The following is a 25,057-nucleotide window of genomic DNA, read 5'->3' as shown; positions in this document are numbered from 1 at the left end:
TGATCAACGTCGCGGCGGAAAGTGAGGTAGGAAGACTTAGCAACCGTGGTGAAGTTCTTGACTTCACGACCTAAAGTAGCAGGAGGTTCAAGTGAGATGCGACGAGCTTCACCTTCGGGCTGTTCAGGAGGAGGTGGTGGCATATAGGAGGGCCTGCGAGTCCCAGGCTTTGGCATAGACTTCCGAATGACGGGCTGTTCAGCACGGTCTTCAGCTGAAAGCTCATCCTCGAAGTCAGAGCCATCGGACGACGAGGGGAGCTGTTGAGGCGGAGGACGCCGGGAAGTCCGTTTGAAGGGATAACGTTGCCCTTCGGAGTCCGACCCCGTGCCAGTAGGGGCACGAGCGGATGAGCCAACAGTGTCCTTCCGGGCGGAGTGCTTAATCTTGGGCATGATGAACAAAAGCCTACACGGATGGAAACCCAATGGGGAACGGTCACGGGCAAACCATATGAACGAACACGTGAACTTGAGAGAAAAGGAATCCAAACGCGAGGGGGACGGAGGGGATACCTGCAGATCGAGAGAGGAGAGGAAGAAGAGACGGATCCCGCGGAGGAGATCAGGCAGATCCCGGAGGTGGCGGCGCGGGCGAGCTCCCCTGGTGCTGGCGGTGGCGGCTGGGAGAAAAGGAGGCGCGTGGGGACTAGAGCAAGGCCCAGCCCGCGCCCTTCTATTTATAGGGCCCCCGATGTGTCGGACATCCGACGCGGGACGTCCGGAGTGGATTTAGCCGTCGGACGACCGACACTGGCCGGACGTCCGGAATGAGTTTAGCCCCCGGACGCCCGAGACACGTCGGACGACCGAGAGAGGAGTAGGCAGAGGCAGATTCTGGAATTTTGGATGATGAGATGATTTGACAGAAGTTGCCTTGACATGGTTTATCACAAAGGACACGAACACAGTTGCCTACAAGAAATACATATACTACTTGTGGACAGAAGTTGATTTATGCATATTTTGTAGGATTAAAACATAGAATTATGACGTAAGTCCTAGTGACTCCCCCTAAATGCATGCCCACATCATGACAAGAACATAATGTGAGTGTGTGTATGTGTACAAGATTTCAAGTTATGTTATCAAGCTCCAAGATACCAAGTTCACGCCTAAGTTGACAGAACCTTGCTACGCTAAGTGGTTGGTGAAAATGTCAGCGAGCTGCATGTCGGTACCCACATGGGTAATATCAATGTCACCTTTTTGCACATGGTCTCTCAAGAAATGATACCTAATATCAATATGTTTTGTGCGAGGGTGATCAATGGTGTTCTCGAAGATCTTTATGGCACTTTCATTATCACAGAGAAGAGGCACGTGTCGATACGTGATACCATAATCTTTTAGGGTTTGCCTCATCCATAGCAGTTGGGTTGCACAGCTTGCGGCTGCAATATATTCGGCCTCGGCCGTGGAGAGAGAAACATAATTCTGCTTTTTCGAGGACCAACTTACCAAGGAGCGTCCAAGAAACTGACATGGACCGGAAGTGGATTTCCGTCCCACTTTGTCACCGGCCCAATCCGCATCGGAGTACCCAATAAGATCGAACTTTGCATCCTTAGGGTACCATAAGCCTAACTTTGGGGTGTGAACAAGGTATCTAAGAATATGCTTAACCGCCGTATGATGGATTTCCCTAGGGGAAGCTTGAAATCTAACACATATGCCTACACTTAACATAATGTCCGGTCTAGATGCGCAAAGATAAAGTAACGAACCAATCATGAAGCGGTAAGTAGATGGGTCAAAAGGAATACCGTTGGTGTCTTCATTTAGAACTACATCTGTGGCCATGGGTGTCTTCATTGGTTTAGCATTTGTCATATCAAATTTTCAAGAATGTCCTTGAGGTACTTAGTTTGAGACAAGAAAATTCCTTCTTGAAATTGTTGTATTTGAAACCCAAGAAAGAACTTCAAGTCCGTGTTGAGTGACATCTCAAAGGTCTTGGTCATGGAGGCCGCAAACTTCTTGCATAAATGGATGTTAGGAGAACCAAAAATGATGTCATCTACATAGATTTGGCATAGGATCAAATCATCATTTCCCCTCTTAGTAAAAAGAGTGGGATCGATCACCCCCACCACAAAGCCATCATCGAGTAAGAACTTCTTAAGATGATCGTACCAAGCACGAGGTGTTGTTTGAGGCCATACAGAGCCTTGTGAAGTTTGTATACATGGTCTTTGTGGTGAGGGTCAACAAACCCAGGTGGTTGTGATACGTATACCTCTTCTTGTAGAGGACCGTTAAGAAAAGCACTTTTCACATCCATTTGATGCAAAGTAAAACCATTGAAAGCAGCATAGGCCAATAGAATGCGAATGGATTCAAGACGAGCAACAGGGGTGAAAGTCTCACCAAAGTCCAAACCTTCAACTTGGGAGTACCCCTGTGCTACTAACCTTGCCTTGTTGCGTAGGACAGTCCCATTCTCATCTTCCTTGTTCTTGAAGATCCATTTAGTTCCAATGGCATTGTGTTCCTCAGTTGGTCGTTCTACCAATGACCATACTTCGTTGCGTGTAAAACTGTTTAACTCTTCTTGCATAGGAAGGAGCCAGTCATTGTCACACAATGCATCCTGAACCCTGTGTGGCACGGTACTAGAGACAAACGAAAAGTGAGCACAAAAGTTTGTTAATTGTTTATGAGTCACTCTACCTTCCGACACGCCGGTGAGGATTTGATCAATATCAACACGACCGGCCACACGTGGCATGATGGAGGTCAGGGTTTCACGAGGTTCAACTTCGTTTCCATCATCAACGTCCTCAACATATGGATCATTTACGTGTGGTGGAAGATATTCCTCTTCGCGTTGCACCTGTTGAGGTTCATCATCAAGCATATCCATACTTTGGTCTAGCTCTTGAAGATCAACTTGTTCTTGAGTGTGATTAGAGTGAGAGACATGTTCTCCCACTTGATCCTCAACAACTGGCATGATATGTGTGCTAGTATCTTGTGGAGGTATGGGCAGTGAACTGTCTTGAGGATGAGAAATACTCTCATCATCTTCATCATCATCATGGGGTCTTTGTTCCATGGGAAGAAGTGCACCTACACCCATGTTCAAGATATCTTGCGAGGAATCTTCTTCACCTGCATCACTTAGATCAACTTGCTCCCCATGGGAGCGGTTAAATTCATCAAACGTCACGTCACAGGTTTCTATAACACATCCAGTGGATTTGTTGTAGACTCTGTAGGCGTGAGAGTTTGATCCATAGCCAAAAAAAATCCCTTCAGTTGTTTTGGATTGAAATTTTCCTAACCGTTCCCGTTTGTTGAGGATGAAACACTTGCATCCAAACACACGAAAGTACTTAACATTGGGCTTGTTCCCAGTTAGGAGCTCATATGGAGTCTTCTCCAATATTGATCGAAGGAAGAGCCGGTTTGATGCATGACATGCTGTGTTGACAGCCTTAGCCCAAAAACTATGTAGTGACTTGTATTCGTCTAACATGGACCTTGCCATTTCCACAAGTGTCTGGTTCTTCCTCTCTGCTACACCATTTTGCTGAGGGGTGTAAGGTGCGGAGTACTGATGTTCAATTCCCTCATCACTAAGAAATTCTTTTAGGGTGTAATTCTTGAACTCGGAGCCATTATCACTTCTTATTGCCTTGATGTCCTTGTCAAACTTCCGCTGGACTTGTTTGGCAAAATCAATGAAGGTGATCTTCGTCTCGTCCTTGGACTTGAGAAAGAATACCCATGTGTATCTTGAGTAATCATCAACAATGACTAGGCCATACTTTTTCCCTCCAAGACTTGCCCATGAAGGAGGCCCAAACAGATCCACATGAAGGAGCTCTAACGGCCTTGAAGTGGATACCATGTTCTTGGGTGGATGTTTTGATTGATGTTGTTTCCCAGCTATGCATGCACTGCACACACGATCTTTCTTAAAAGATACATTTGTTAGTCCAAGGATGTGATTGCTGTTTAAGAGATTTTGAAGATTTCTCATGCCGACATGGGCGAGCCGGCGATGCCACAACCATCTCATGTCGGCCTTGGCCATTAGACAAGTTGTATGGAAGGTGCTCTCTTTCGAGAAATCAACCATGTAAAGGTTGCCATCCAACTCTCCAACAAAGGCCACTTCGAGAGTGTCTCTCTTAAAGACTTTCACATCCGTTAGTCCGAATAATGTGTCATAACCAACGGAAGCCAATTGGCGAACTGAAAGTAAATGATATTGAAGAGATTGGACAAGCATGACATGTGCAAGAGACATGTCATTAGTGATTGCCACCTTGCCCAACCCAATTACCTGCCCTTTCGACCCTCCACCAAATACAATGCTCATGTATGGTCGAATGGCTTGCATGAAGTCATAGAGCAAGTTACTATCTCCGGTCATATGATTGGTGCATCCACTGTCGATCACCCATTTGGCTCCTCCGGAGAAAACAGCCTGTAACGAATTAAGACTTGGTTTGAGGTGCCCATTTCGTCATGGGGCCTCTCACATTAGTTACAAGAGTCTTAGGGACCCAAATAGCATAAGATCGGAATGCATTACGGGGACCAACGAATTTAGCATAAACCTCTCCTTCCTTTGATTTGCGAAGTACATAGGATGGAGGCATGAATTCAGTTGTCTTGTTGAGAGTAGGCGAACCCCTAGTGGCCGACCCACTCACAACCTTACCTTTCTCCTTGTGTCCCTCTCGTACAAATATTTCTTTAAGCGGAGTGGTACACTTGAGTGGAGATGCATTTTTCTTGGCGGTGCTTGGATTGAACCCAAGCCCTTCCTTGGCAAAGCCTCCATTGTGTTGACTTAAGATCTCATTGAGAGTCTTTTGTCCTTGTGCACATGTCATGAGACCTCTATCTAGCTGTGCCTTTAGCGAACAGTTTTCCTCAAGGATAGATGTCAGTTCACTACTAGAGTTAGTAGTGCACGTATCAACATTAATAATAGGTGAGGAGTAAGCCTTAGCTAAAGTGTCAAGATAAGTAACCTTGAGTGCCTCAAAGCTCTTTGTAAGAACAGTGAGTTTCTCTTCCTTGTCTTTGAGAGACAAGGATAGACGCTCACAGTCCTTAGAAAGGGAAGCATGAAGTTCACTAGTTGGTTTTTATCATTTAGCAACTCTTTGCACACAGATTCAGCCTTTTTCAAGGAGGCAAGATCGTTAGCATGTTTATCAAGGTTTTCACCAACTTTTGAGCATAATGCATCATTTTGTGCTTCCTCATACAGGACTTTCTGCTCAAGGATTTCATTTCTTTCCTTCTCAGTGACGAGGGTTTCGAGTTCCTTGATGGTATTGGTGTGCTTACTCACCATTTCCATAAGTATGCGAAACATAGTGAGCTTCTTTCCTTTAAGAGAGCACATAAATTTGTTTATTTTGGCAAACATGGGATGATCTAAGTCATTATCCTCATAGTGATCTTCCGCATCAAGATACTCATCAGGTGAGGTAGAAACTAGACTGAAAGAGTTTAACCGTGGAGTTACCTTAACCTTATCATGGGAGCTTTGGTCTTCCTCATCTCCCATGCAGTCTTTGCCATCAAACACTTGTGGGTGTTGCCCTTGTAGTCTTTCATATAGTTGTAGTGAACAACATCACCACTTTTGTTGACTAGCCTCAAGGTGTTTTGTGTATCCTGAGCTACTCCGGCAACCCCACCAACGTCTTCTGGATCTGATTCTTCTTGTGCAACCATTGCTCTTCCATCTATTCTCTTGAGCTTGGAGTTCATAGGGTTTGGCAACTTCTTCTTTACAAAGGTCTTCGGAAACCTTGGTTTATCTTCTCTCTTCTCATAAGGGCAGTCATTGGAGAAGTGGTTGGTTTCCTCACAATTGTAGCATTTCCTTACCTTCTTTGGGAATCTTCCCTTGAATTTTCCTGCACTGAACTTCTTTACAAAGAGAGCAATGTCCTCATAAGATGCGCTTTCATCAGAGTCAACATCATCACCATCTTCGCAGTCATCATCACCCTCTTCTTCTTCACTTTCTTCTTCATCACATTCATGCTTGGCTTTCAAAGCAAGATTGATCTTTGATGTTGAAGTGCCATGCATGGCAAGGTGCTTTGTTGCATTTGCCTTTGACTCTTCAAATAATTGGAAAGTGGATATGATGTCATCTGGAGTCATTTCTTTGAACCCATGGTGCTGCCTCATGTCCCATACCATTTGATGGTGGTACGGAGCAAGAGCATGAAGTAACTTGTCCACGAGAAATCTCTTGGTCAGATTGAAACCATCTTGCGTCTTGTCACAGTCACAGGACTCAATGTCTGCGGCGAGAGTCATGAGCCGTTCTAGCAGTTGCTTGGGAGATTCACCCTTTTCCATACAGAAATTCTGTAATTCCCCCTTAGCAATTTCATATTGAGCAAGCCGAAGAGTGGAGGTACCGGTCTTGGTCCTTATAATGCTATCCCACAGTTCCTTGGCACTTGTGATGTGAATGTAAGGTCTCCGTTGCTTGTCATTCATTCCTTTTCTTATGCACATGATCGCAGTGTCATTGAGATGCTTGTCATAAGTTTCTCTGGGTGTGAGGCACCTTGGATCTACAGGATTGTACCCATGCTCGAGGATGTCCAACATCTCATCATTGGCGTACCTAAGATGATCCTGCATACCAACTCTCCACAAAGCAAAATCGGAATTGTCATCAAGCAAGGGAGGTTTTCCTCCAGGATTGTACTTAGGTTTCTCAACTTGAGATCTAGCATAAAGCCATGGAACACTGGTTGGGTTCCTCTCCGGAGGTTTGTTGGCCAAATGAAGAACCGTGCATATGTGGCCCTGAGGCCCTCGGGGACGTGGCTGTCCCCGTGGTTAATGATGCCAGTCTTAGTTGGACCAAGGCCTCAAGAGAAGCATCATGCTCCTCTTTTTGCTTGGCAAGGGCCCGTTCCAGGTCCTCAGAGGTAAAGGACTTGACTTCCGTGGAAGTCCCGTCCCTCTCCACTGGAGCTACAGTAGTGGGAATCCCGCCCATCTCGCTCTAGGGCGATTAAGCCACAAGAATAGAGCACGAGGCTCTGATACCAATTGAAAAGGATCGAGATGGACCTAGAGGGGGGTGAATAGGTACAGTTCCAAATTTTAATAATTACTTAGCAATTTTAGGCAAAGGTGCGGAATATGAGCGTAGGCCTAATAATTGCTATGACAAGGAGTAAGCTATTTAGAGTGAAGTAAGGCAACCGGTAAACAATAATCAAATACAAGTACGTAATAAGGATTAACACAAGTAGAGAGTTAGGGTTAGTAATAACCGAAACTCCAAGAGAGACGAGGATGTATCCCGATGTTCACTTCCTTGGAGGGAAGCTACGTCACCGTTAGAGGGGCGGATGTTACCACGAAGGCACACCAACGCCACGAAGGCTCACCCTATTCTCCCTTTGAGATAACTCCACGAAGGTGTTTCTCAACCACTAGTGGTAAGCCTTGAGGTGGCTTCCAAACCTTCACAAACTTTCCGGGGGAAATCACAATGGTTTGATTCCTCTCCGAAGACTCCTACCGCCTAGGAGTCTCCAACCTCCAAGAGTAACAAGATCACGGGGATTGCTCAAAACTTGCTCAAATCACAAATCACTTTGGTGGAGAGGAGGAGAAGGAGACGATCTATCTTTTGATTGGAAGAACACTCAAAGGGACTCACAAATGCTCTTGGGATCTAAGATTGAGTGTAGACAAGAGTGAGTGAGAAGAAAGGTGTTCTTGTATGTGTTCTAGCTGTGTTGGACACCCTCTCACGAAGTGGGAGGGGGTATATATAGTGGGGAGAGTAAAGCACCCGTTGGGGACACTTTAAGTCACACAGGGGTCGGACATCCGGCAGTTCACGGATGTCCGGGCGTCCACAAGGAGTCGGACGTCCGACAGGGGTCGGTCGTCCGAGGGCTGTAAATATATCTGGAACCACTGTGGAGTTGAACAGGGACCGGACGTCCGGAGAAGGCCGGAAGTCCGAGTTATTCGACTCAAACTTCTCTGGTGCAAGATTCCGGATTTCCGAAAGGGGACTGACGTCCGGCCCTCGGACGTCCGGAGGGAGCCGGTAGTCCGAGTTATATGGCTCAAGTTCTTCTGGTGCAGAGCTCCGGATTTCCGAAGCTGGTCGGTCGACCGGCCCTCGGACGTCCGGAGGGAGCCGGAAGTCCGAGTTATATGGCTCTGATCTCTCTGGTATACGATTCCGGATTTCCGAAGCAGGTCGGATGTCCGACCCTCGGACGTCCGGAGGAGGCCGGATGTCTGAGGCATTAGTTCTATTTTGAGATAAGAGCAGAGTAGTGAAGATGTGGTATGAGCAGAAAAGTAGAGATGTAGTATGAGCAAATTCATCGCAAAACCTGTGATCCCCTCTTAATAGTGCGGGATCCCTATACTCAAGAATAGTAAATTTAAAGGATAGTCTACATCATCTTTTCTCAATCCCGAGCCTTCTTGACATATAAGTCCCGATCTTCTCAGGCCACCTTGGCACATAATTCTCAATCTACTAAAGTACTTGCCATCCTGAGATACACTTAACAAATAGGATTAGTTTCCTACGTATGTGTTGTCATTAACACCAAAAGTCGATTAGGGGCATGACTGCACTTTCATGTGGCGAGGTAGCAGGAGCGGGCCGTATAGGTGCCGGAGGTCGTCCATTTCCACACCAGCTGGTCTGGGGCATCAGAGAGGGGGAAATGTTCGATTGTCTGCCAGACTCGAATGTATTGGCCAATTTCATTGATGTCAACGGTCCCTTGAATGTCGCCTGCCCAGCTGTGGCCCTGTAGTCCTTCGGCGACGGTCCGGATCTTGCGTCGATGCTTGGGAATGCAACTGTAAAGGTCAGGGGCGATCTCAGAGATTGACTGCCCATTGATCCAGCGGTCCTCCCAAAAAGCGTTGTGGAGCCGCTCCCAATGATCATCGTGGTGGAGGCGAAGAAGAGCGCTCTTTCCTCGATCGAGAATTGCAGGTCTAGGCCATGCCAAGCCCGGTCATGGTCGGTGCACGAGAACCACAACCATCGAAGCCGCAACGCAAGGCCAGTGCGCTCGAGGTCTTGGACTCCAAGGCCGCCAAGGGAGGTGGGGCGGCAAACGCGACGCCAGTTGACATGGCAGTGGCCACCATTGGCGGCTGCACGCCCAGCCCAAAGAAAGCCACACTGGATCTTCTCGATTTGCTTTAGGGTCTTTTTCGACGGCGCGAAGGCGAGGAGTTGATGTACAGGGATGGCACCTAGCACAGATTTCACCAGAGCCAGGCGCCCGAGTTTTGTCATCAAGTCAGCTTTCCAAGCAGGGAGGCGTCCGGCGATCCCATTGACGAGTGGCTGCAGCCCCCCCCCCCCCCCCCCCCCCCCAACCCCGTCAGTCCTATGTTGCCGTAGCGTGCCCTACTTCAATAAGGTATTACCTCGCTGATTTTAAAGGGGATGGGATTGGATTCATTCACTTGCATTCCTGCTAGCACTACAGAAAGCTCCTGTCTTAAAGCCCCTACGGAAGCTGTGCAACCTTTCCTCGGGTTTGTAGAGTCGGGTATCCCGTTTACCCACAACGGAGGAGTCGCCCCCACCATCGCCCGATCGTGAGGGGGATCCCAAGGTACGTGATTGGCAACTCCACGATGGGGAAGCCCAAGTGCGCGACTGCTTCAGTCGCCTTGTCCAAGTCACAATGCAGCAGCGAGGCAGAGCTCTTGGCGTAATTAACGCGTAGGCCGGAGGCGCGGCCGAAGAGCGCCAAGATCTCTTTCACAGCCATGATGTCGCTGGCCTTGCAATGGCAGAAGAGCACCACATCATCCGCGTACAATGACACCGCGGGGATAGATCTTCTGGGATGTAATTGGGCCATGATGCCCAACTCGATCGTGCGCTTGATGAGCCTTCAGAGGGTGTCCACGGCGAGCACAAAGAGTTGTGGCGACATGGAATCTCCTTGGCGTAGGCCCTGCCGGTGCCAAATGTGTGTGTGTGTGGGGGGGGGGACTCTCCATTCATCAGTACGCGCGTGCTCGCCGAGGATAGGAGGATAGCAATCCACTCCAGAAATCTGTTCCCAAATCCATGTTGGCGCAGAACCTCGAAAATGAAGGACCAGGACAGGGAGGCGAAAGCGCGCATGAGGTCCAGCTTGAGCATGACGCGCGGAGCCCCTAGCTGGCGGAGGAGACGGGCTGACTGCTTGACCAAGGTGAAGTTATCGTGTAGGCTCCACCTAGTGATGAACGCGTTCTGACATGGACTGACAAGGCGATCCAACTTGGGGGCGAGGCGCATAGAGAGCACTTTGGCGAAGATCTTGGCCACAAGGTGTATGAGGCTTATTGGCTGGTAGTCATTGAACGATCCGGCATCCGCACGCTTCGGAAGGAGGGTGATAAGTGCCTGGTTAAGGCTACAAAAGCTGCGGCCCCTCCACTCGTAAAGCTGCTGGAATGCATCAACAAAGTCCCGTCGCACCGGGCCCCAACAAGCTCGTAGGAATTCTGTGGTAAAGCCGTCTGGGCCGTGGGCCTTATGAGCAGGCAACCGTTTGATCGCCTCCAAGATCTCCTCGGCGTCGAATGGAGCGTCAAGGTCGCTCAGATCTCAAGGTGTGATCAGCTCGGGCAGGTCGAGGGAGGAATCCCGGTTGCTGGCAGTGCCCAGGAGCGCATCAAAGTATGCGTATGCAGCTTCCGCCATGCCCTCATGCTCGGAAAGCACCTGGCCGTCCACGGCAAGACCAGAGATCCGGTTCTTCTGCCGGCGGAAGGAGCATTGCCGGTGGAAGAAGCTAGTGTTGGCGTCACCGTCGTTCAGGCTGGCGATCCTAGCTAGTTGCCGAGCGATCGTTCGTTCCATAGAGGCCAGCCCGAGATAGGAAATCTTGAGCTGTTTCTGAAACCACTCCTCGTGCGCTGTCACCAATCGGTCTTCTTAGCTTTGTCAAACCGCGAGATGAGCTCGCGCGAGATGGCTAGCTTATCTCTAATGTTTCCGATAGAACGGGAGCTCCAACTCGTCAGTTTCCTAGCCGTGGCTTGCAAGCGGTGCAAGAGACGACGGAACGGGTCCGCTTCGTGCACAGAGCTCCAAGCATCGGTCACCGTCTCGTGGAAGCCGTCGAGACGTAGCCAGAATTCCTCAAAATGGAATCGGCGGTGCGCAGCCCGGGATAGAGGTGCAGTCCTGAAGCAAAGGGCTATGATCAGAAACCACCGATGCAAGGCATGGAAGGTGGCAAGCTGCGTGGGCGTCCTCCCAATCTAAGGTGCAGAGCACCATGTCCAGGTGCATGAGGGTGAGAGGTGGGGGGATGCTCATTCGACCAAGTGTACCGACGACCGTGGAGATAGACCTCCTTCAACATGAGATCGTTGATGAGCCTGCGGAACCTCCCCATCATGCGCATGTTCAGGTTGCCATTGCTCTTGTCTTCGTCGCGGTAGATGAGGAACGCAATTTTATCTGCGTCGTCCTGTGGTCCGTAAACCACCGTCAGCCACCAAGGTGGGGTCGAGCCCATGGTGACCTTTACCGTGATCGCATTCGCGGAGAAAGCCGGGTCAGTGATGATCACAACCCTGCTTTTCCAGGCGAGGAGGATACCACCTCGGGTGCCGTTCGCGGGGAGGTAGACGTACTCATCAAACTCAGACCCAAGAGTTTCAAGAATCACCGACGAGCAAATTAAGGCCATCTTTGTTTCCCGAAGGCAAACGATGTCCACGCCGGTGGTGTCCAGCAGCGATCAAACGGAAAAGCATCGGGCACGGGCGTTAAGCCCGCGGACGTTCCAGGTTACAATCTTTGGGCCGTGATCCATGAGAAACATGATCGACGGGGAAAGATTGCAACATGGCAGGTCTAAGTCTCACCGGCAGCGACGCTGTTCGTGGGGACCGCCGCGGGTGCAGTCACATCGGCAGGGAGCTCACGTCCAACAAGCGCGGCAGTGGCGCGGCAAAGATGGGCATTGACCAGAAGATCACGGCCTCGGAGATGAAGAGGTTCATACTGAGGAGATCATGAATCGTAGTAGCCGTCGCATGAGCATGCCGAAACAGGGTCCTCCGTGGCGGCTGCTGGTGGAGGTGCCCGAGGTGGGCCGCCCGGCGCTGGGTCCCTGCCCTCCTTTCCGACGGCGGCGCCACGGCCGGCGGCGGGAGCGCCCCGTGCTCGCTGCCTCCTCCTGTGCCCTAACGTCGTGGGCCGGCGGGACGGTGGGTGGGCCGCGCCCCGCCCCGATGGGCCGAAGTCCTGCAGTTCTGGCCCCCTTTCGGCCCGGGAACGCGCTAGGGCGCTTCGCCGCGTCTGGAGGGTGTTGGACCGGATCAACCTCCAGTGGGCTTCGGCCCAGGGAGGGATGGCCCATCCAAGCGGCGCCCCAGGCCGGTGGAGACAGTCTGATCGGCCGCTAGGTTTTCCCTCCGCCCCAGTCAACGCGCCGCCATCCCGTTGCTTCGTCGTCCCGCGCCCGAGCGTTGTCGCGCCGCCTCTGCCCCCTGCGCTCGATCTCGCCGCCACCTCCCCCTCCAGCCCCCCCGTCCCGCCTCCCCCGGCCGCCCCTCGCCATTCCCCCGGCCCGACTTCCTCCCTCCTGGCCGGCGCGAGCGCTGGGTCCGGCCCCCCACTGCTGCCAAGGCCGACGGCCGGCGCCTCGGTCCCCTGCAGTTCGGTCCCTCCCGTGCCCAAGCTCTCCTACGTGGAAGCCCTCATGACGAGGCTTCCCGGAGACGGTCAGGCCCGTCCGAAGCGCGCTCTCCCTGCTGCGACGGTGGCCGACCCCGCTGCCCGTGACCGCGCCCTGGATGGGGGCACTGCGTCGTCCTGCTCCGGGCGTGGGGGGCCTGCCCGGCCGGGGAAGTCCCCAGAGTACTACTCCGGGACCTCCCTGCGCCGGCCGCCACCTCCTCGGGACCCGGCGAGGGACCCCCGCCTGCCGCTGCCGGGCTTACCGGGGGACCGTCGCCGCCTGGAGGCCGCCCGCGCGGCTGACCTGGACCGGGAAGCGGCCCTGCGGGCGGAGCTGGTTGCACGTCCCACTCCGGCATCTCTGCCGCGTGACGAGCTTGCGCCCCGCGAGCCCCCGGCTCGTGACCTCGAGCACCGCCCCGCGGCACCCTCCTGGAGGCGTGATCGTCAGGATCACCGTCGGGGGGAGTGGTGGGGCGGGCCGTCGCTGCGGCGCGGTGATGATGGCTGCCGTACTGACTGGCGCTCCTCTCGGGCGGAGGGTGCCGACTGGCGCCGTGACGACGGGCATTCTAGGCCCGTGGCCCCAGAGGGCCTGCCTGATGCCTCGCTCCCCGCCCCGGCCCCTGCTAAGAAGAAGAAATCGAAGAAGAAGAAGGCTGCTGGCTCTTCCCTTGGCGGTGCTGACGGCCTGACGCCGCCAGGAGCTCAGGGGGCTCCTGAGCAGGAGGCTCTGGACCCCCCTGCTCGGGTTAACCGCTAGCGCTCCCGCGAGGACACGATGTGCATCAACTGCGGGTGCGCCGGACACTAACGCTCGGAGTGTGAGGCTCCCCCACGGTGCCCCACGACGCTTGCCTATCTTGGGTATGGCACTGAGCGGGGTAGCTTCTACTTCGTGGATGCGGAGATTGAGGAGGTGGCTGCCCGGCCGCACTTGGCGACGGTCACCTTGGAGCCCGGGCAGCCTATCCCGGATGGCCTGGTGATCTCGTCTGACCTCATCCGTGATGAGCTCGCGGCCTACATTGGCGACTTCCGTGGCTCGGAGTTTGCCTGGGACGTGACTGAGACGGCTCCTTCCCTTTCCCCTCGGCCGAGCTACTCCGGGTCTGCTCGCATGGGGCCTATTCGCTGTCCTCTCAGCCAGTTCTTGATCAGCGTCCAGGAGGCCACGTCAGAGCCTGACCCCGTCCCTCCCTTGGAGAAGGTCTGGGTCCTCGTTTACGGCCTCCCAAGGGGGGGGGGGTAGCGAGGCTCCGAGGGGTGGCAAGCTCACTCATATTCTGAAGGCCATCTCCGAACCTGTGGGCAAACTGATCACTGCCGACCTGGCTTCTTTCGAGGATGATGGTCCCGCCCGCATTGAGATTCTCTGCCCGGCCCCTGCTGAGATCGATGGGCTGTCCTTGGTCTTCTACTTTGGTTCCAAGGGCAGGCGCCTCACCTTCGAGCTCGAGTCCCCGGCTCCGACGGTTCAGCTTGATCCGGCCCCGTCTGAGCCGGTCCCTGGTGACGGGGGGCTCTTCGGAGGAGGGGTCTTCTTCTGATGGGGGGGAATGAGTTGGTCGGGGCTCCGCCCGAGCCGTCAGGCGGTCGGCGCAACCCCGCCCCTTCGGCTGCCGGCCAGACTGGGCTTGCAGGTGGCTCCACGGTGGGTACTTTGGCGCCGGTGGTGGCGGTAGGCACGGAGACCACTCTCCCTGCCTCCCCTATCCCGGTGGTCGGAGCTGAGGAGGAGGTGAGTGTGGGTATGGAGGTCTGCCCTGCTTCGTCCCCGCGCTCGCAAGGGGTGGTTTGCTACTCGCGCTCTCCGGGCTCCCCCCTTTCCCCGACCTTGGGGTCCCCGGATCCGCGCCCCCCGGTGGCCGTCGACCCTGGATGCGAGCCTGAGTCCCCTCCCGCGCCGCGGCCTTGGGAGGGTGCCTCCCCAGCCGTGGCGGCGCGTCAGAGCGCGCGGATCAGCCAGTCCCGGATCCTTCAGGACGGCCGAGTCCCAACGATCCCTGAGCTGGCGGCCCGGCGTGCGGCGGCCCGCGATCTGTTCCTAGGTACGCCTTCCCTCCTTCCCCCTTCTGGCTCTGGTTCTCGGTTTTCTGTCCTCTAGCGATTTGGTGCCCCTTTTGGCTGTGGTGGCTGCGGACAGTGGTATTGTGTTTCGGGGGGAGAAAGGTCCCCCTCTTGAGCAGATCTCCGCCCTATGTGCGAAAGAGAGGCTTGATGGGGCGTTAGCGGAAGCTCGCTGTCTGGCGGCGGGCTCCAACCCCCCTTCCCCCCCGGTGCACGCCGGACCCGGTCATAGAGAGACCAGGGAAGGCGGCGCACCCCCGGCAGCGGTTGCAGTTGGTCCCGGACCGCCCATGGCTGGGCTCCCCTCTGGCCGGGAGCCCAAGGGGCGGCCGCCCACCCGCCTCAACCCCACGGAAACTCGAGCTGAGGAGCGAGTGTCGCGCCCCAGAGCTCCCTCCTCAGGCCCGGGGACCTCCGGTGTCCCTTCTTCGCGGGGACACCGGGGTCGGCCATCTAAGAGGCTACTCCCCGCCCCGCGGTTGACGAGCGGCCCGCTTGCGGGGCCTAGGCATCCAGACGAGGTTATTAAATGAAGCTCCTATGTTGGAACATTAGGGGCTTCGGCCTCCCTGGCCGGCGTCGGCAACTTATTGAGTATTTGCGTCAGGAAGAGATTGACATAGTAGGTCTCCAAGAAACGATTCGGCAGGACTTTAGCATGTTCGAGCTCCAGAGGCTCTCCCGCCACCAATTCTCCTGGCAGTGGCTCCCTGCTTCGGGTCACTCTGGGGGAATCCTGCTTGGTGTTCGGGAGGAGGCGTTCTCGGTGGAGGACATGGACCGTGGGGAGTTTTTTGTGAGCATGGCCATCACCGACCGACGTAACCACCTCAGCTGGGAGGTGATTATCGTCTATGGTCCGGCGGACCATGCCCGCTCGGCTGATTTCCTCGCCGAGCTAAAGCTCAAGGTGGAGCGGTGCACCACCCCGGTGGTGGTGGCCGGTGATTTTAATCTTATTAGGTGGGCTTCAGATAAAAGCTCTCCGAATTTAGATCGACCCCGGATGCGTCTTTTCAATGACTGCATTGCTGATTTGGCGCTACGGGAGATAGCTCGCGTAGGGGCCAGGTTCACGTGGTCGAACAAGCAGGCGGACCCCATCCGGAGTGTTCTAGATCGGGTCTTTGTGTCGCCCCAATGGGAAGTGATGTTCCCCCTCTGTGGGCTTAGGGCGATCACGCAGATTGGCTCAGACCATACGCCCCTGCTCTTCTCGTCGGGGGATAGCTCCCCCCCTAGATCACGGCGCTTTCGCTTTGAGACTTTTTGGTTGGATCAGCCTGGTTTCTGCGAGTTGGTCCGCGACCGTTGGCATCGGGCTGCCGCCTCCCCGCCGCGAGTCTTCTGTACGGTGGACATTTGGCAACACTGTGCCAAGATGGCGCGCCAGGCCATGAAGGGCTGGGGTGCTGATCTCCGGGCCCGTAAAGGGGCCCTGTTAGGTCAGATTAAGTCCCTAGATGACTTGGCGGATGGAGCGGGTCTGTCCCCAGATGACTGGACCCGGAGGTACTCCCTTGATGCCGAGCTCATGGGCATTTTCAGGTCCGAGGAATTGTTCTGGCAACGTCGAGGTGGCCAGAACTGGCTTCTTAAGGGGGATGCGAACACCGCGTACTTTCAGGCCATCGCCAACGGCCGTAGGCGGAAATGTGTCATCCCTTTCCTCCGGGACGGAGATGCTCTTCTGGAGAGCCCAGAAGACATCTCATCCCATATTTACTCCTTCTATAAGGAGTTATTCTCGGCTGATCTGCGGGGAGGCTCCTCCCTCTGTGAGGACTTCTGGCCGCTAGCTGATCAGGTGTCCGACGTGGAGAATGCGGAACTCACTCTCCCATTTTCCTCGGAGGAAGTTGGCCAGGCAATCGCCTCTATGAAGGCGTGCTTTCCCCCGAGGCCAGACGGCCTCCCGGTGGTCTTTTTCCAGCGATTCTGGGAGACCGTGCGCCCGGTTATCATGCCTATGTTCCATGAATTTTATATAGGCACACTGGACATGGGCAGGATTAACTATGGAGACATGGGCAGGATTAACTATGGAGTCATTACTCTCATCCCCAAACTAGTTGGGGCTGCAGAGATTCGGCAATTCAGGCCTATTACGGTGATTAACGTGGTGGTGCATATTTTTGCTAAAGTATGCGCCACCCGCTTGTCCCCTGTGGCCGAACGGATAGCCCACCCCCTTCAGTCTGCATTCCTGAAGGGTAGGAAGATACATGACGGGATTCTTGCCCTCCACGAGGTGGTCCATGAGGTGGCCTCCAAGGGCATGAAGGGGGTCTTTCTCAAGTTGGACTTCCAGAAGGCGTACGACCGTCTTGATTGGTCCTTCTTGAGGTTAGTATTGCAGCGGCGCGGATTTGACGAGAGGTGGTGCTCCTGGATCATGCAGCTGGTGCGATGTGGTAGCACCGCGATCAATATCAATGGCGAAGTTGGCCCCTTTTTTCGGGCATCCAGGGGGGTTAAGCAAGGTGACCCTATCTCCCCCCTGCTTTTTAACCTGGCCGTGGACGCCCTTGCTGGCATACTGGATAAGGCTAGATTAGCAGGGCATATCCTGGGGGTGGTTGGTCATCTCATCCCGGGGGGTGGGGTTTCCCACCTCCAGTATGCAGACGACACCATGATCATGGTCTCTGGCTCCGACTCCGACATTGCTAATTTTAAGTTCCTTTTGCTCTGCTTCGAGGAAATGTCTGGACTTAAGATTAACTTTGATAAGAGCAAGGTGGTGATCCTGGGCTATTCTGAGGCTGAGCAGCTCAGGATTGTGGACAACCTCAACTGCAAGCTGGCGACTTTCCCTATCTCGTATTTGGGAATGCCCCTAGCGGAGTTCAGGATTCTGGTTAGCGGGTTTGATCCGCTTGTGGGACGAGTAGCGTCCCGTGCGGAACCCTGGTGCGGCAGGTTCACTTCTAAAGGTAGCAAATCCATTCTCATTAGCTCGAACCTCGCAAGCCTCCCCATGTATATGATGGGGCTGTATATCCTCCCCGAAGGTGTGCACAGCGCCTTCGACAAGGAACTGGCTAGATTCTTTTGGCAGGCAGGGGATGGTAGGCCCAAGTATCACATGGTGAAATGGGCTGACGTATTCGTGCCAAAAGACCGAGGGGGCTTAGGCATTCCTGCGTCCCGCCGCATGAACGTGGCCCTGATGCTCCGATGGGTTTGGCGGATTCTGCAGGGAGATGGGGGTTTGTGGCTTCAATTGATTAAGGCCAAGTACCTTCGAGGCCGTCCTCTCTTGGCATGCTCTCTCGCGAATGGTTCGCAATTCTGGAAGTCTATCCAGAGCATTAAGCACGAGATTAGGCTGGGCTTGCGGTTCTCGATGGGCGACGGGTCTGGGACCCAGTTTTGATTAGATCCCTGGTTGGAGGGAGAGCCTCTGCGATTCCGTTTCCCGAGACTCTTTGCTATCTGCGCCGACCCTGCTGTCCTTGTCTCTGCATCTGCTCTGGGAGACGGATGGCATGTGGCATTCCGCCGCCCCCTTGGCCCAGCTGAAGTTCAGAAATGGAAATTATTATTGGCAGTGACTCCCCTTCCGACCTCGGCGGTTCGTGATAGTGTCTCTTGGAGTCTGTCTCCCTCGGGAGAATTTTCTGTTAGCTCGGCCTACCTGGCGCTGTGCAGGATGCCGGTCCTCCCGTGGCTATCCCCACTCTGGAAGGCACCGCTGCCCCTGAAGATCAAGATTTTTGTTTGGCAGCTTCTCCGAGACCGTTTACCTTCAGGGACTGAGGTGCTGAAACGCCATGGTTCGGGTAACGGCATTTGTCCCTTGTGCCATGTCCCGGAGACTGGATCTCACATTCTGTTCTCATGTGTTGCGGCACAGGCACTATGGTGCTTTGTACGCGAGGCTCTGGGACCGGAGTGAGAGGCCTCTGACCTTGCAGATTTTCTGCAGGTGCGGGCCACTCAGGTCGGCCATAAACGCCGACTGTTTTGGATGGTCTTCGCGGCTATGATGTGGACCCTCTGGACTACTCGCAATAAGATGATGATTGAGAAGGTGTTTCAGCGGCGTGCTTCTGACTCGTTCTTCAAATTCCTTGCATTCTTGTAGCTCTGGCATCCGCTCTTTAGGACTCGGGACCGTAACCGGCTTCAGCACTTCTTGGACGCGTTGATGGCGGCCGCCCGACGGCTCTCCTCTCCCTTGCTTGCTGCCTAGCCTGCCCCCGTGAGGGCCTTTTTGTTTCGTCTTCCTTTCTTGGGCTGGACTGTGCTGTTGCCCCAGCTGACTATCTTTTTATTTCTTTGTTCGGACATGTTACCTGGATTATGTTCTGTGTGCTTTATCTATAAAGCGGGGCGAAAGCCTGTTTCGAGAAACAGGGTTTTGAAACTATGATTGAGAGGGATCCAAGGATCCTCCCTGATTTGTATTGAAGAGCCATCACATCCACTCTTCTGACCAGGCTTTTCTTCAAGACCTCCCTGCCTAATATAATAGGCAATCTTTTCCTTCCTAGCTGACAAGAATTCACTGTTATGGTAATATTTTCCACTAAGAACTCTTGCACATGAAAATTAGGATGAGGCATTAATCTCCAGCCTTGCTTCGCCATCATAGCCTGATTAAAGTTCTGCAATTCATGAAACCCGATGCCACCAAGAGCTTCTGGGGTGACCACAACCAACCATTTCCTCTAGTGGATTTTGTTTTTCTTCTCATCACCTCCCTATCAAAATTTGGCAACCGAACTGGTGATCCTCTTACAGGTGTTCACCTAGAGATGCAAAACAACTCATAGAGTAAGTGGGGATCAGCTGGATAACAAACTTGATTGAAGTCTCTCATGTTGTACTACTCACCATGCGGAAGTGCGCGAGCTTATGGTATTTGGGTGCAACCGATGGGAGCTGGTAGCACGGGATACGTAAAATCGATTTGGATGTCAGTCCAGTAATAGGATATGTGTGTGGGCATATATTTTATATTTTTGCCGGTTGTGCCTTTTTTAATTGTCTTTAGCTTGGTATTTTGACTTCAATAAATAAATGGTTGTGTGCATCGTAGTGATGTAGAGGCCAGGGGTAATCCTCTTTTTCCGAAAGAATATCATGAACCAAAGTCATGATTTTCAAAAGCTTCATCGATTGATCTCCCTAAAGCGGTAGGAAGACCCAGAACTTTCCACAAAGAGCTTCAGAGGGGGTACCAGAAGCTTCCAGGACATCAACTTTCTACAATTGGAACTGTAGAAGATAGCAGATTAACTCTTGCTCACCAAGTGGAGCCAATTTTACAATCTTCCAAAAGATAGCAGATGAGAGACCCATGGAGCATGAATGCTGACCTGACCCCGACCAGGCGAGAGAGGAATTGTGGGCCACCATCTTCCAAACTAGGCCTGTTAGCCATATCCGTCCGATTGAAAGTGAAATTTCACAGCTAATGCATCGCTTGCTCTAGATTACGATCACGGGTAGAGATTTCAGAGCGACAATTGAGAGGGAGCAACTAGTTAGAGGGTACCCCTTGGATGAGCTTTCCAGAGGTCACCCACGGGAGCATGGGCTGCGCTGCCACGTGTCTCGTGCTGAGCGTACCTCATGCAGGAAGCGCAGGTTCACTGAACGGGAAGAAGTGTGTGTTTCTTTTTTCATTTTTATTTCTCTCTCGGTTTTTCCTGGTTTTGGTTTTCCCTGGTTCTTCTGTTTCTCAGTTCATTCCATTTTTTTTGTTTTTCTGGCTTTTCCTGTTTTTTCTCATGTACTGTATATAGGAAGCAGAAAAGCGTGCTCCGGGAAGTGCACAGGTGTGCTCCCGCGAGCAGCGCACCTGTACGCCCACAGGCAGCGAATGTGCTCCCGTGGTGGAGCACATCCAAACCGAAAAAGAAAAAAGGAGGTGTGCTCCTGCACGAACCACAGGTCTGCTCCCGCGGTGGAGCACATCGAAAACCGAAAGGAAAAAAGGAAGGTGTGCTCTCACCGGCAGCATAGGTGTGCTTCCATCGTGGGTGGAGCACCTTAGGTTCATTTCTGATAGGGCTGTAGGTGCAGCTGCGTGGAAATGATTGTACGGGGTTTGTTCAACCAGTTTGGCTGACGTGCCAGTAGCAAATTATGTGGATGAGCTATGTAATCTTGTTTTTGACCGGTGTGGTCGTGTTTTCATGTAAACCTTTTAGTACTCGATGACTTGGACCTTTTTATGTTCAATAACATGGTTGTGTGCATCACATGACGCAGTGGCCGGGGTTATCCCCTACCCGGGAAAATGAAAATCGGGCAGGGATGGTAAATTTGGTTACACGTGAAGTCGTGAAGCTTAGGTTCATTGATCGATATGTAGTAAAAGATCAAGTACTCTGTGGAAAAAGAACGTAGGCCTCCTCATCTAACAGTATAACCTTTTGACACCGAAATGCTGTTTCCTGACTACAGGCAAACCACGTACTCACTTTGATATTGAATATGTGATCTGCCTTTGATACCCTTTGTTTTGAAGGAAGGATATTTCTTTTCCGTATATCGGTACGCAAAGGTAAGTTCCTGCTTGTTGCTGGAATTAGGCACTTCACATGTCTGAGTGCATGTTTACTCTATAAGCCAGAGAGACATAGTTTGGTAACATTGGTTCAGTCAACTACTCATCTACACGACTTACGGTCATTCTTATGTTTATCGCAGATGCTTGCCGTACATTACTACCTGATCTTTGACGGTGGTGATGACCAATGGTGTCACATGAAGTCATTCTATGAACAAGATTCTACTTTCAGGTAAGCGGAATCTTGGGCTACGTTTCTCTTGTAGTAAGTAGTAACCAACCCCTTACTGCATTTTCCGGTTGTGCAAAGTAGTACTCCCTTCGATCCATATTAATTGTCTTGAGAGCAAAATCCAGTTGTTTTACATGAACCGTGGAGACTTATTGACATGATATTTGTATTCTAGTTTCTCAGAGGAAACACATTTTGGTAAGAGCGACATATTCGATACTTTGTCCAGAATAAGGGAAATGCTAAAAGATAACAGCCGTTGCAAGAAGATTGGCCGTGTGATGGAGAAGGTTTACTGTCGCGCACATGGGGAGGAAGGGATGAGTGTTCGAGTTTCGGGATCATTCATTATGGGGAACGAGTTCCTCGTGTGCGCAGATGGGTTTTGCGTTGAAGGGATGCTGAGCATTGTCGAAATCTCTCCCGACATTCTCAGTAAGCAGGCATGCCATTTCCAGGAAGATTTTTTCATGGAGCCAGGGACTGCCATGGGATGCTATGTGATATCAAGGCAAGAATTGCACATCCCCGTATCATGAAGTCATTCGCCTTCTTGCATGCGTTCATGACATTTTGATATTTTTTGTGCCTTTTACTGTCGTGCATTTGCTAAGCTGATCTATCATGCCTGTTGTCTTCGATTTGATGCTGAAGAAAACAATCTTCTAGCATGTAGACATTGAGGTATTGTAATCTATTCAATTGAGGATCAACATAGTCTAACTGAAAACATCGGTTATTGCCTCTCCGCGTTAAGGGTTTACGTCTTGTGAGTCTTGTGAGTTGAATGACGGAGAAAAGGCTCTCCGGTGCTATGAGCTGCATATGTTAGATAGGCTAGATACCCCCCGATATTTTGCCAAGCGAAGGGCCACCACGTCGCTCTCGGGTGGCTCAGGTGGCGACCAGATAAGATCGGCCTCGACCACCTCCTTCCAGCTCCCTGCATATGTTAGATAGGCTAGATACCCCCCGATATTTTGCCAAGTGAAGGGCCACCACGTCGCTCTCGGGTGGCTCGGGTGGCGACTAGATAAGATCGGCCTCGACCACCTCCTTCCAGCTCCCTCCCTCCCCTCTCGCCGTTGTCGGTGGTTAGCTCTGGGCTCGGGCAAAGCCCGACTGGGTGACGGCGACGACGGGTATTTGCCCTCCCCCGCTTCCTGTGGTGCAGTTTTCTCGCGAGCCTTGTGACAAGGATATTAATATCATTGTTACATTCATAACCTCCGCAGATATATATATATATATATATATATATATATATATATATATATATATATATATATATATATATATATATTGGATCAATTATTAGAGCTTGCACACGTTAATTGAATTATCAGGTATTTTTGTTTCTTAAAAATCCTTTTAATACTTATAAACATATGATGCTGCTTAAATTAGATATTTTTGTTTTACTTATCAATGAAGGACCTAGCATGAACAAGAAGGATGATCATTGAAGCAAGATCAAGCATGGAGAAGAAGGTGCACACGTGGAAAAGAACATTGGAGTTTTCAGAAGCCACCATAAGAAAAGCATGAAGGCTTGAACGAAATATATAAGATGTTACTTCATAAATTTTATTCATAGGCTACTATAGGTGTCGCGTCATCTTATTTTTGGGTGAGGCTAGTGTAATTTTGAAATACCACATTATAGGCCGTTTTAGAGTCCGTATGTGTAGGGAAACTGAGTTAGGGTTGGTTTCGGACCCCTCCTCCAAGGGGGTTTCCCTCTATCCCTCATATATATACAACCCTTAGGGCGCCGTTTAGACTTGGGTTTTGTTTAGATTTCAAGTTCGTCGTAGGTGTAACTTCATGTCTTACGTTTGTGTTCTACGACCAGACCAAGACGTCATAGAACCCCACTTTCATCAATAAACCTTTCCTCTTATATTCGCAATATCATATTGCAATCTCTGTTTCTTGCTTGTTTTTGTTTGCGTGTAGGAAACGGGTCCTCGTGGTCAAGTTAATCGTGCTCTCGCGTGGTCAATAACCTCTCGAAGTTGGTTTAGCGACCGCTAAGGCGCGACGTCCTCACACGTTCGTAGTCGGATCGTCAAAGTCTACTCTACCATAAACGACAGTCACATCTCATTGAAAGATAGGGACAACGTCGCCTCTACAAGTGATATCAAATTTTCAGGTTGCTTGATGAGATTTTACCAATTTTTTGTGTTTAGATCGCATCGGTTCTTCATACCTATAGTCCATGAAAAAGCCACAAAAAAATTAGGGTTAGTTCATCCTATCCGAACGCCGAGCCTTTCGCAATTTTCTGTTAGGTGTTTTGCTTTATTGAATTTTGGTTGAATCGCCGTGTCAAGTTGCTGATCTTCATGTCTGGACTTTTAGAGTTTCAATTTCTGTCCAGGGGTTGTCACGCCACCGCCGCACCATTTTCATTGCTGCCATTTACCACCACCACACCAGATACATCACATTGCCATATACCACCATCGCATATATACCACCAATCTGAATCCATATATACCACGACATATCCGCCATTACGCCAATCCGGGTCCACCTCTATCACAGATTCGCCACGAGTCCGTGTTCCACCAGCCTACATACATCCGCCACTAGTCCGAGTTCCACCAGATTCATATCCGCCACCGATCCTAGTTCGAGTCCAGTATTTTCTTCTTTGTTGTTGATTTTCAGATCGCGCCATACTACATGTCGTGATCAAGTTGGACTCCCTAACTTTCGTGTTGCCCGTAGTAGAGAAATAGGTCTAGTTTCAAACAAACCTAAGTCTTGAAAAGTCTGGCTAGACAGTTTTTAGACCATTCGAAGACTTTTTTAAGGAAAAATTTGCTTTTGAGCAAAAAAAGAGAAAAAAGTGAAGAAGAGCAAAAAGAAAAAGATTCATAGTGTGCTCCTTCCTTGTATATGTGCAACGCTGTGATTTCGTTAGTGTTCTAGGCTCGCGTCTCTAGCACGGTCTAGCCTAGGACCAACACGGTACCGTCGTTAAGCGTCTTTTCAACTTTGCATCTCTGAACTGATTATGGCTGACCCTTTTTACGAGCATAACATAAGCCTTCCGGCTCCACATACATCTACTTCTTGTGTTTGACCCCACCTGGCAATCGCTTTATCCAAGCTTTGACAGTTTTGACTACAACGGTTGTCGATCAGCACCTGCTACTGGGTAAGAACAGGTAAGAAGTTGAGATTTGCTTGATGGATTTGTGACACACCCTCGGGCCGCCGGTCTATCTGTTATGGCCCGGATAGGTAGACTGCTCTGTGACTATTACTGGAAGGCCGACTATAAGGCGACTCCGTGTTCAGGAAGGAAACCTCCGGTGCCTTGGTGTGTCCCCCAAGTCAAGATGGTATAATCGACATGTTTATTCCCTGATGGAAACCGACCATGTGTAACCCTAGGTACCCCTGGTGTCTATATAAACCAGAGGGTTTAGTTCATAGAGTGGGGAGAGGCCATTATCCTACTCATCTAGGGGTTAGTTCATGTGATCTCGTGGTAGATCGACTCTGTAATTGTCATA

At 51.6% G+C, this 25,057-nt stretch overlaps 1 protein-coding gene across 8 annotated transcripts in view; it reads left to right on the top strand.

Moving 5' to 3' along the window:
* Window positions 1-23,243, top strand: part of LOC123398186 (mitogen-activated protein kinase kinase 3-like) — a 37,718-nt gene extending 14,475 nt beyond the window's left edge. For 3 of the 8 annotated variants that reach the window (XM_045092680.1, XM_045092682.1, XM_045092685.1), the window contains 2 exons: window positions 21,433-21,524; window positions 21,700-22,254. In XM_045092680.1, coding sequence (XP_044948615.1) covers window positions 21,433-21,524; window positions 21,700-22,063 — 456 coding nt within the window. In that variant the 3' untranslated portion in view covers window positions 22,064-22,254. Of the gene's footprint in view, window positions 1-18,856; window positions 19,096-20,522; window positions 20,982-21,432; window positions 21,525-21,699; window positions 22,255-22,958 lie in introns of those variants that run through there. The other 5 variants (XM_045092681.1, XM_045092687.1, XM_045092683.1 and 2 more) reach the window with 5 other exon arrangements.
* The last annotated feature ends 1,814 nt before the right edge of the window (window positions 23,244-25,057 follow it).

The sequence above is a fragment of the Hordeum vulgare genome, chromosome 5H (genome assembly GCF_904849725.1).
Source record: "Hordeum vulgare subsp. vulgare chromosome 5H, MorexV3_pseudomolecules_assembly, whole genome shotgun sequence".
NCBI classification, from domain to species: domain Eukaryota; kingdom Viridiplantae; phylum Streptophyta; class Magnoliopsida; order Poales; family Poaceae; genus Hordeum; species Hordeum vulgare.
This window is presented reverse-complemented; position numbering and strand designations above follow the sequence as displayed.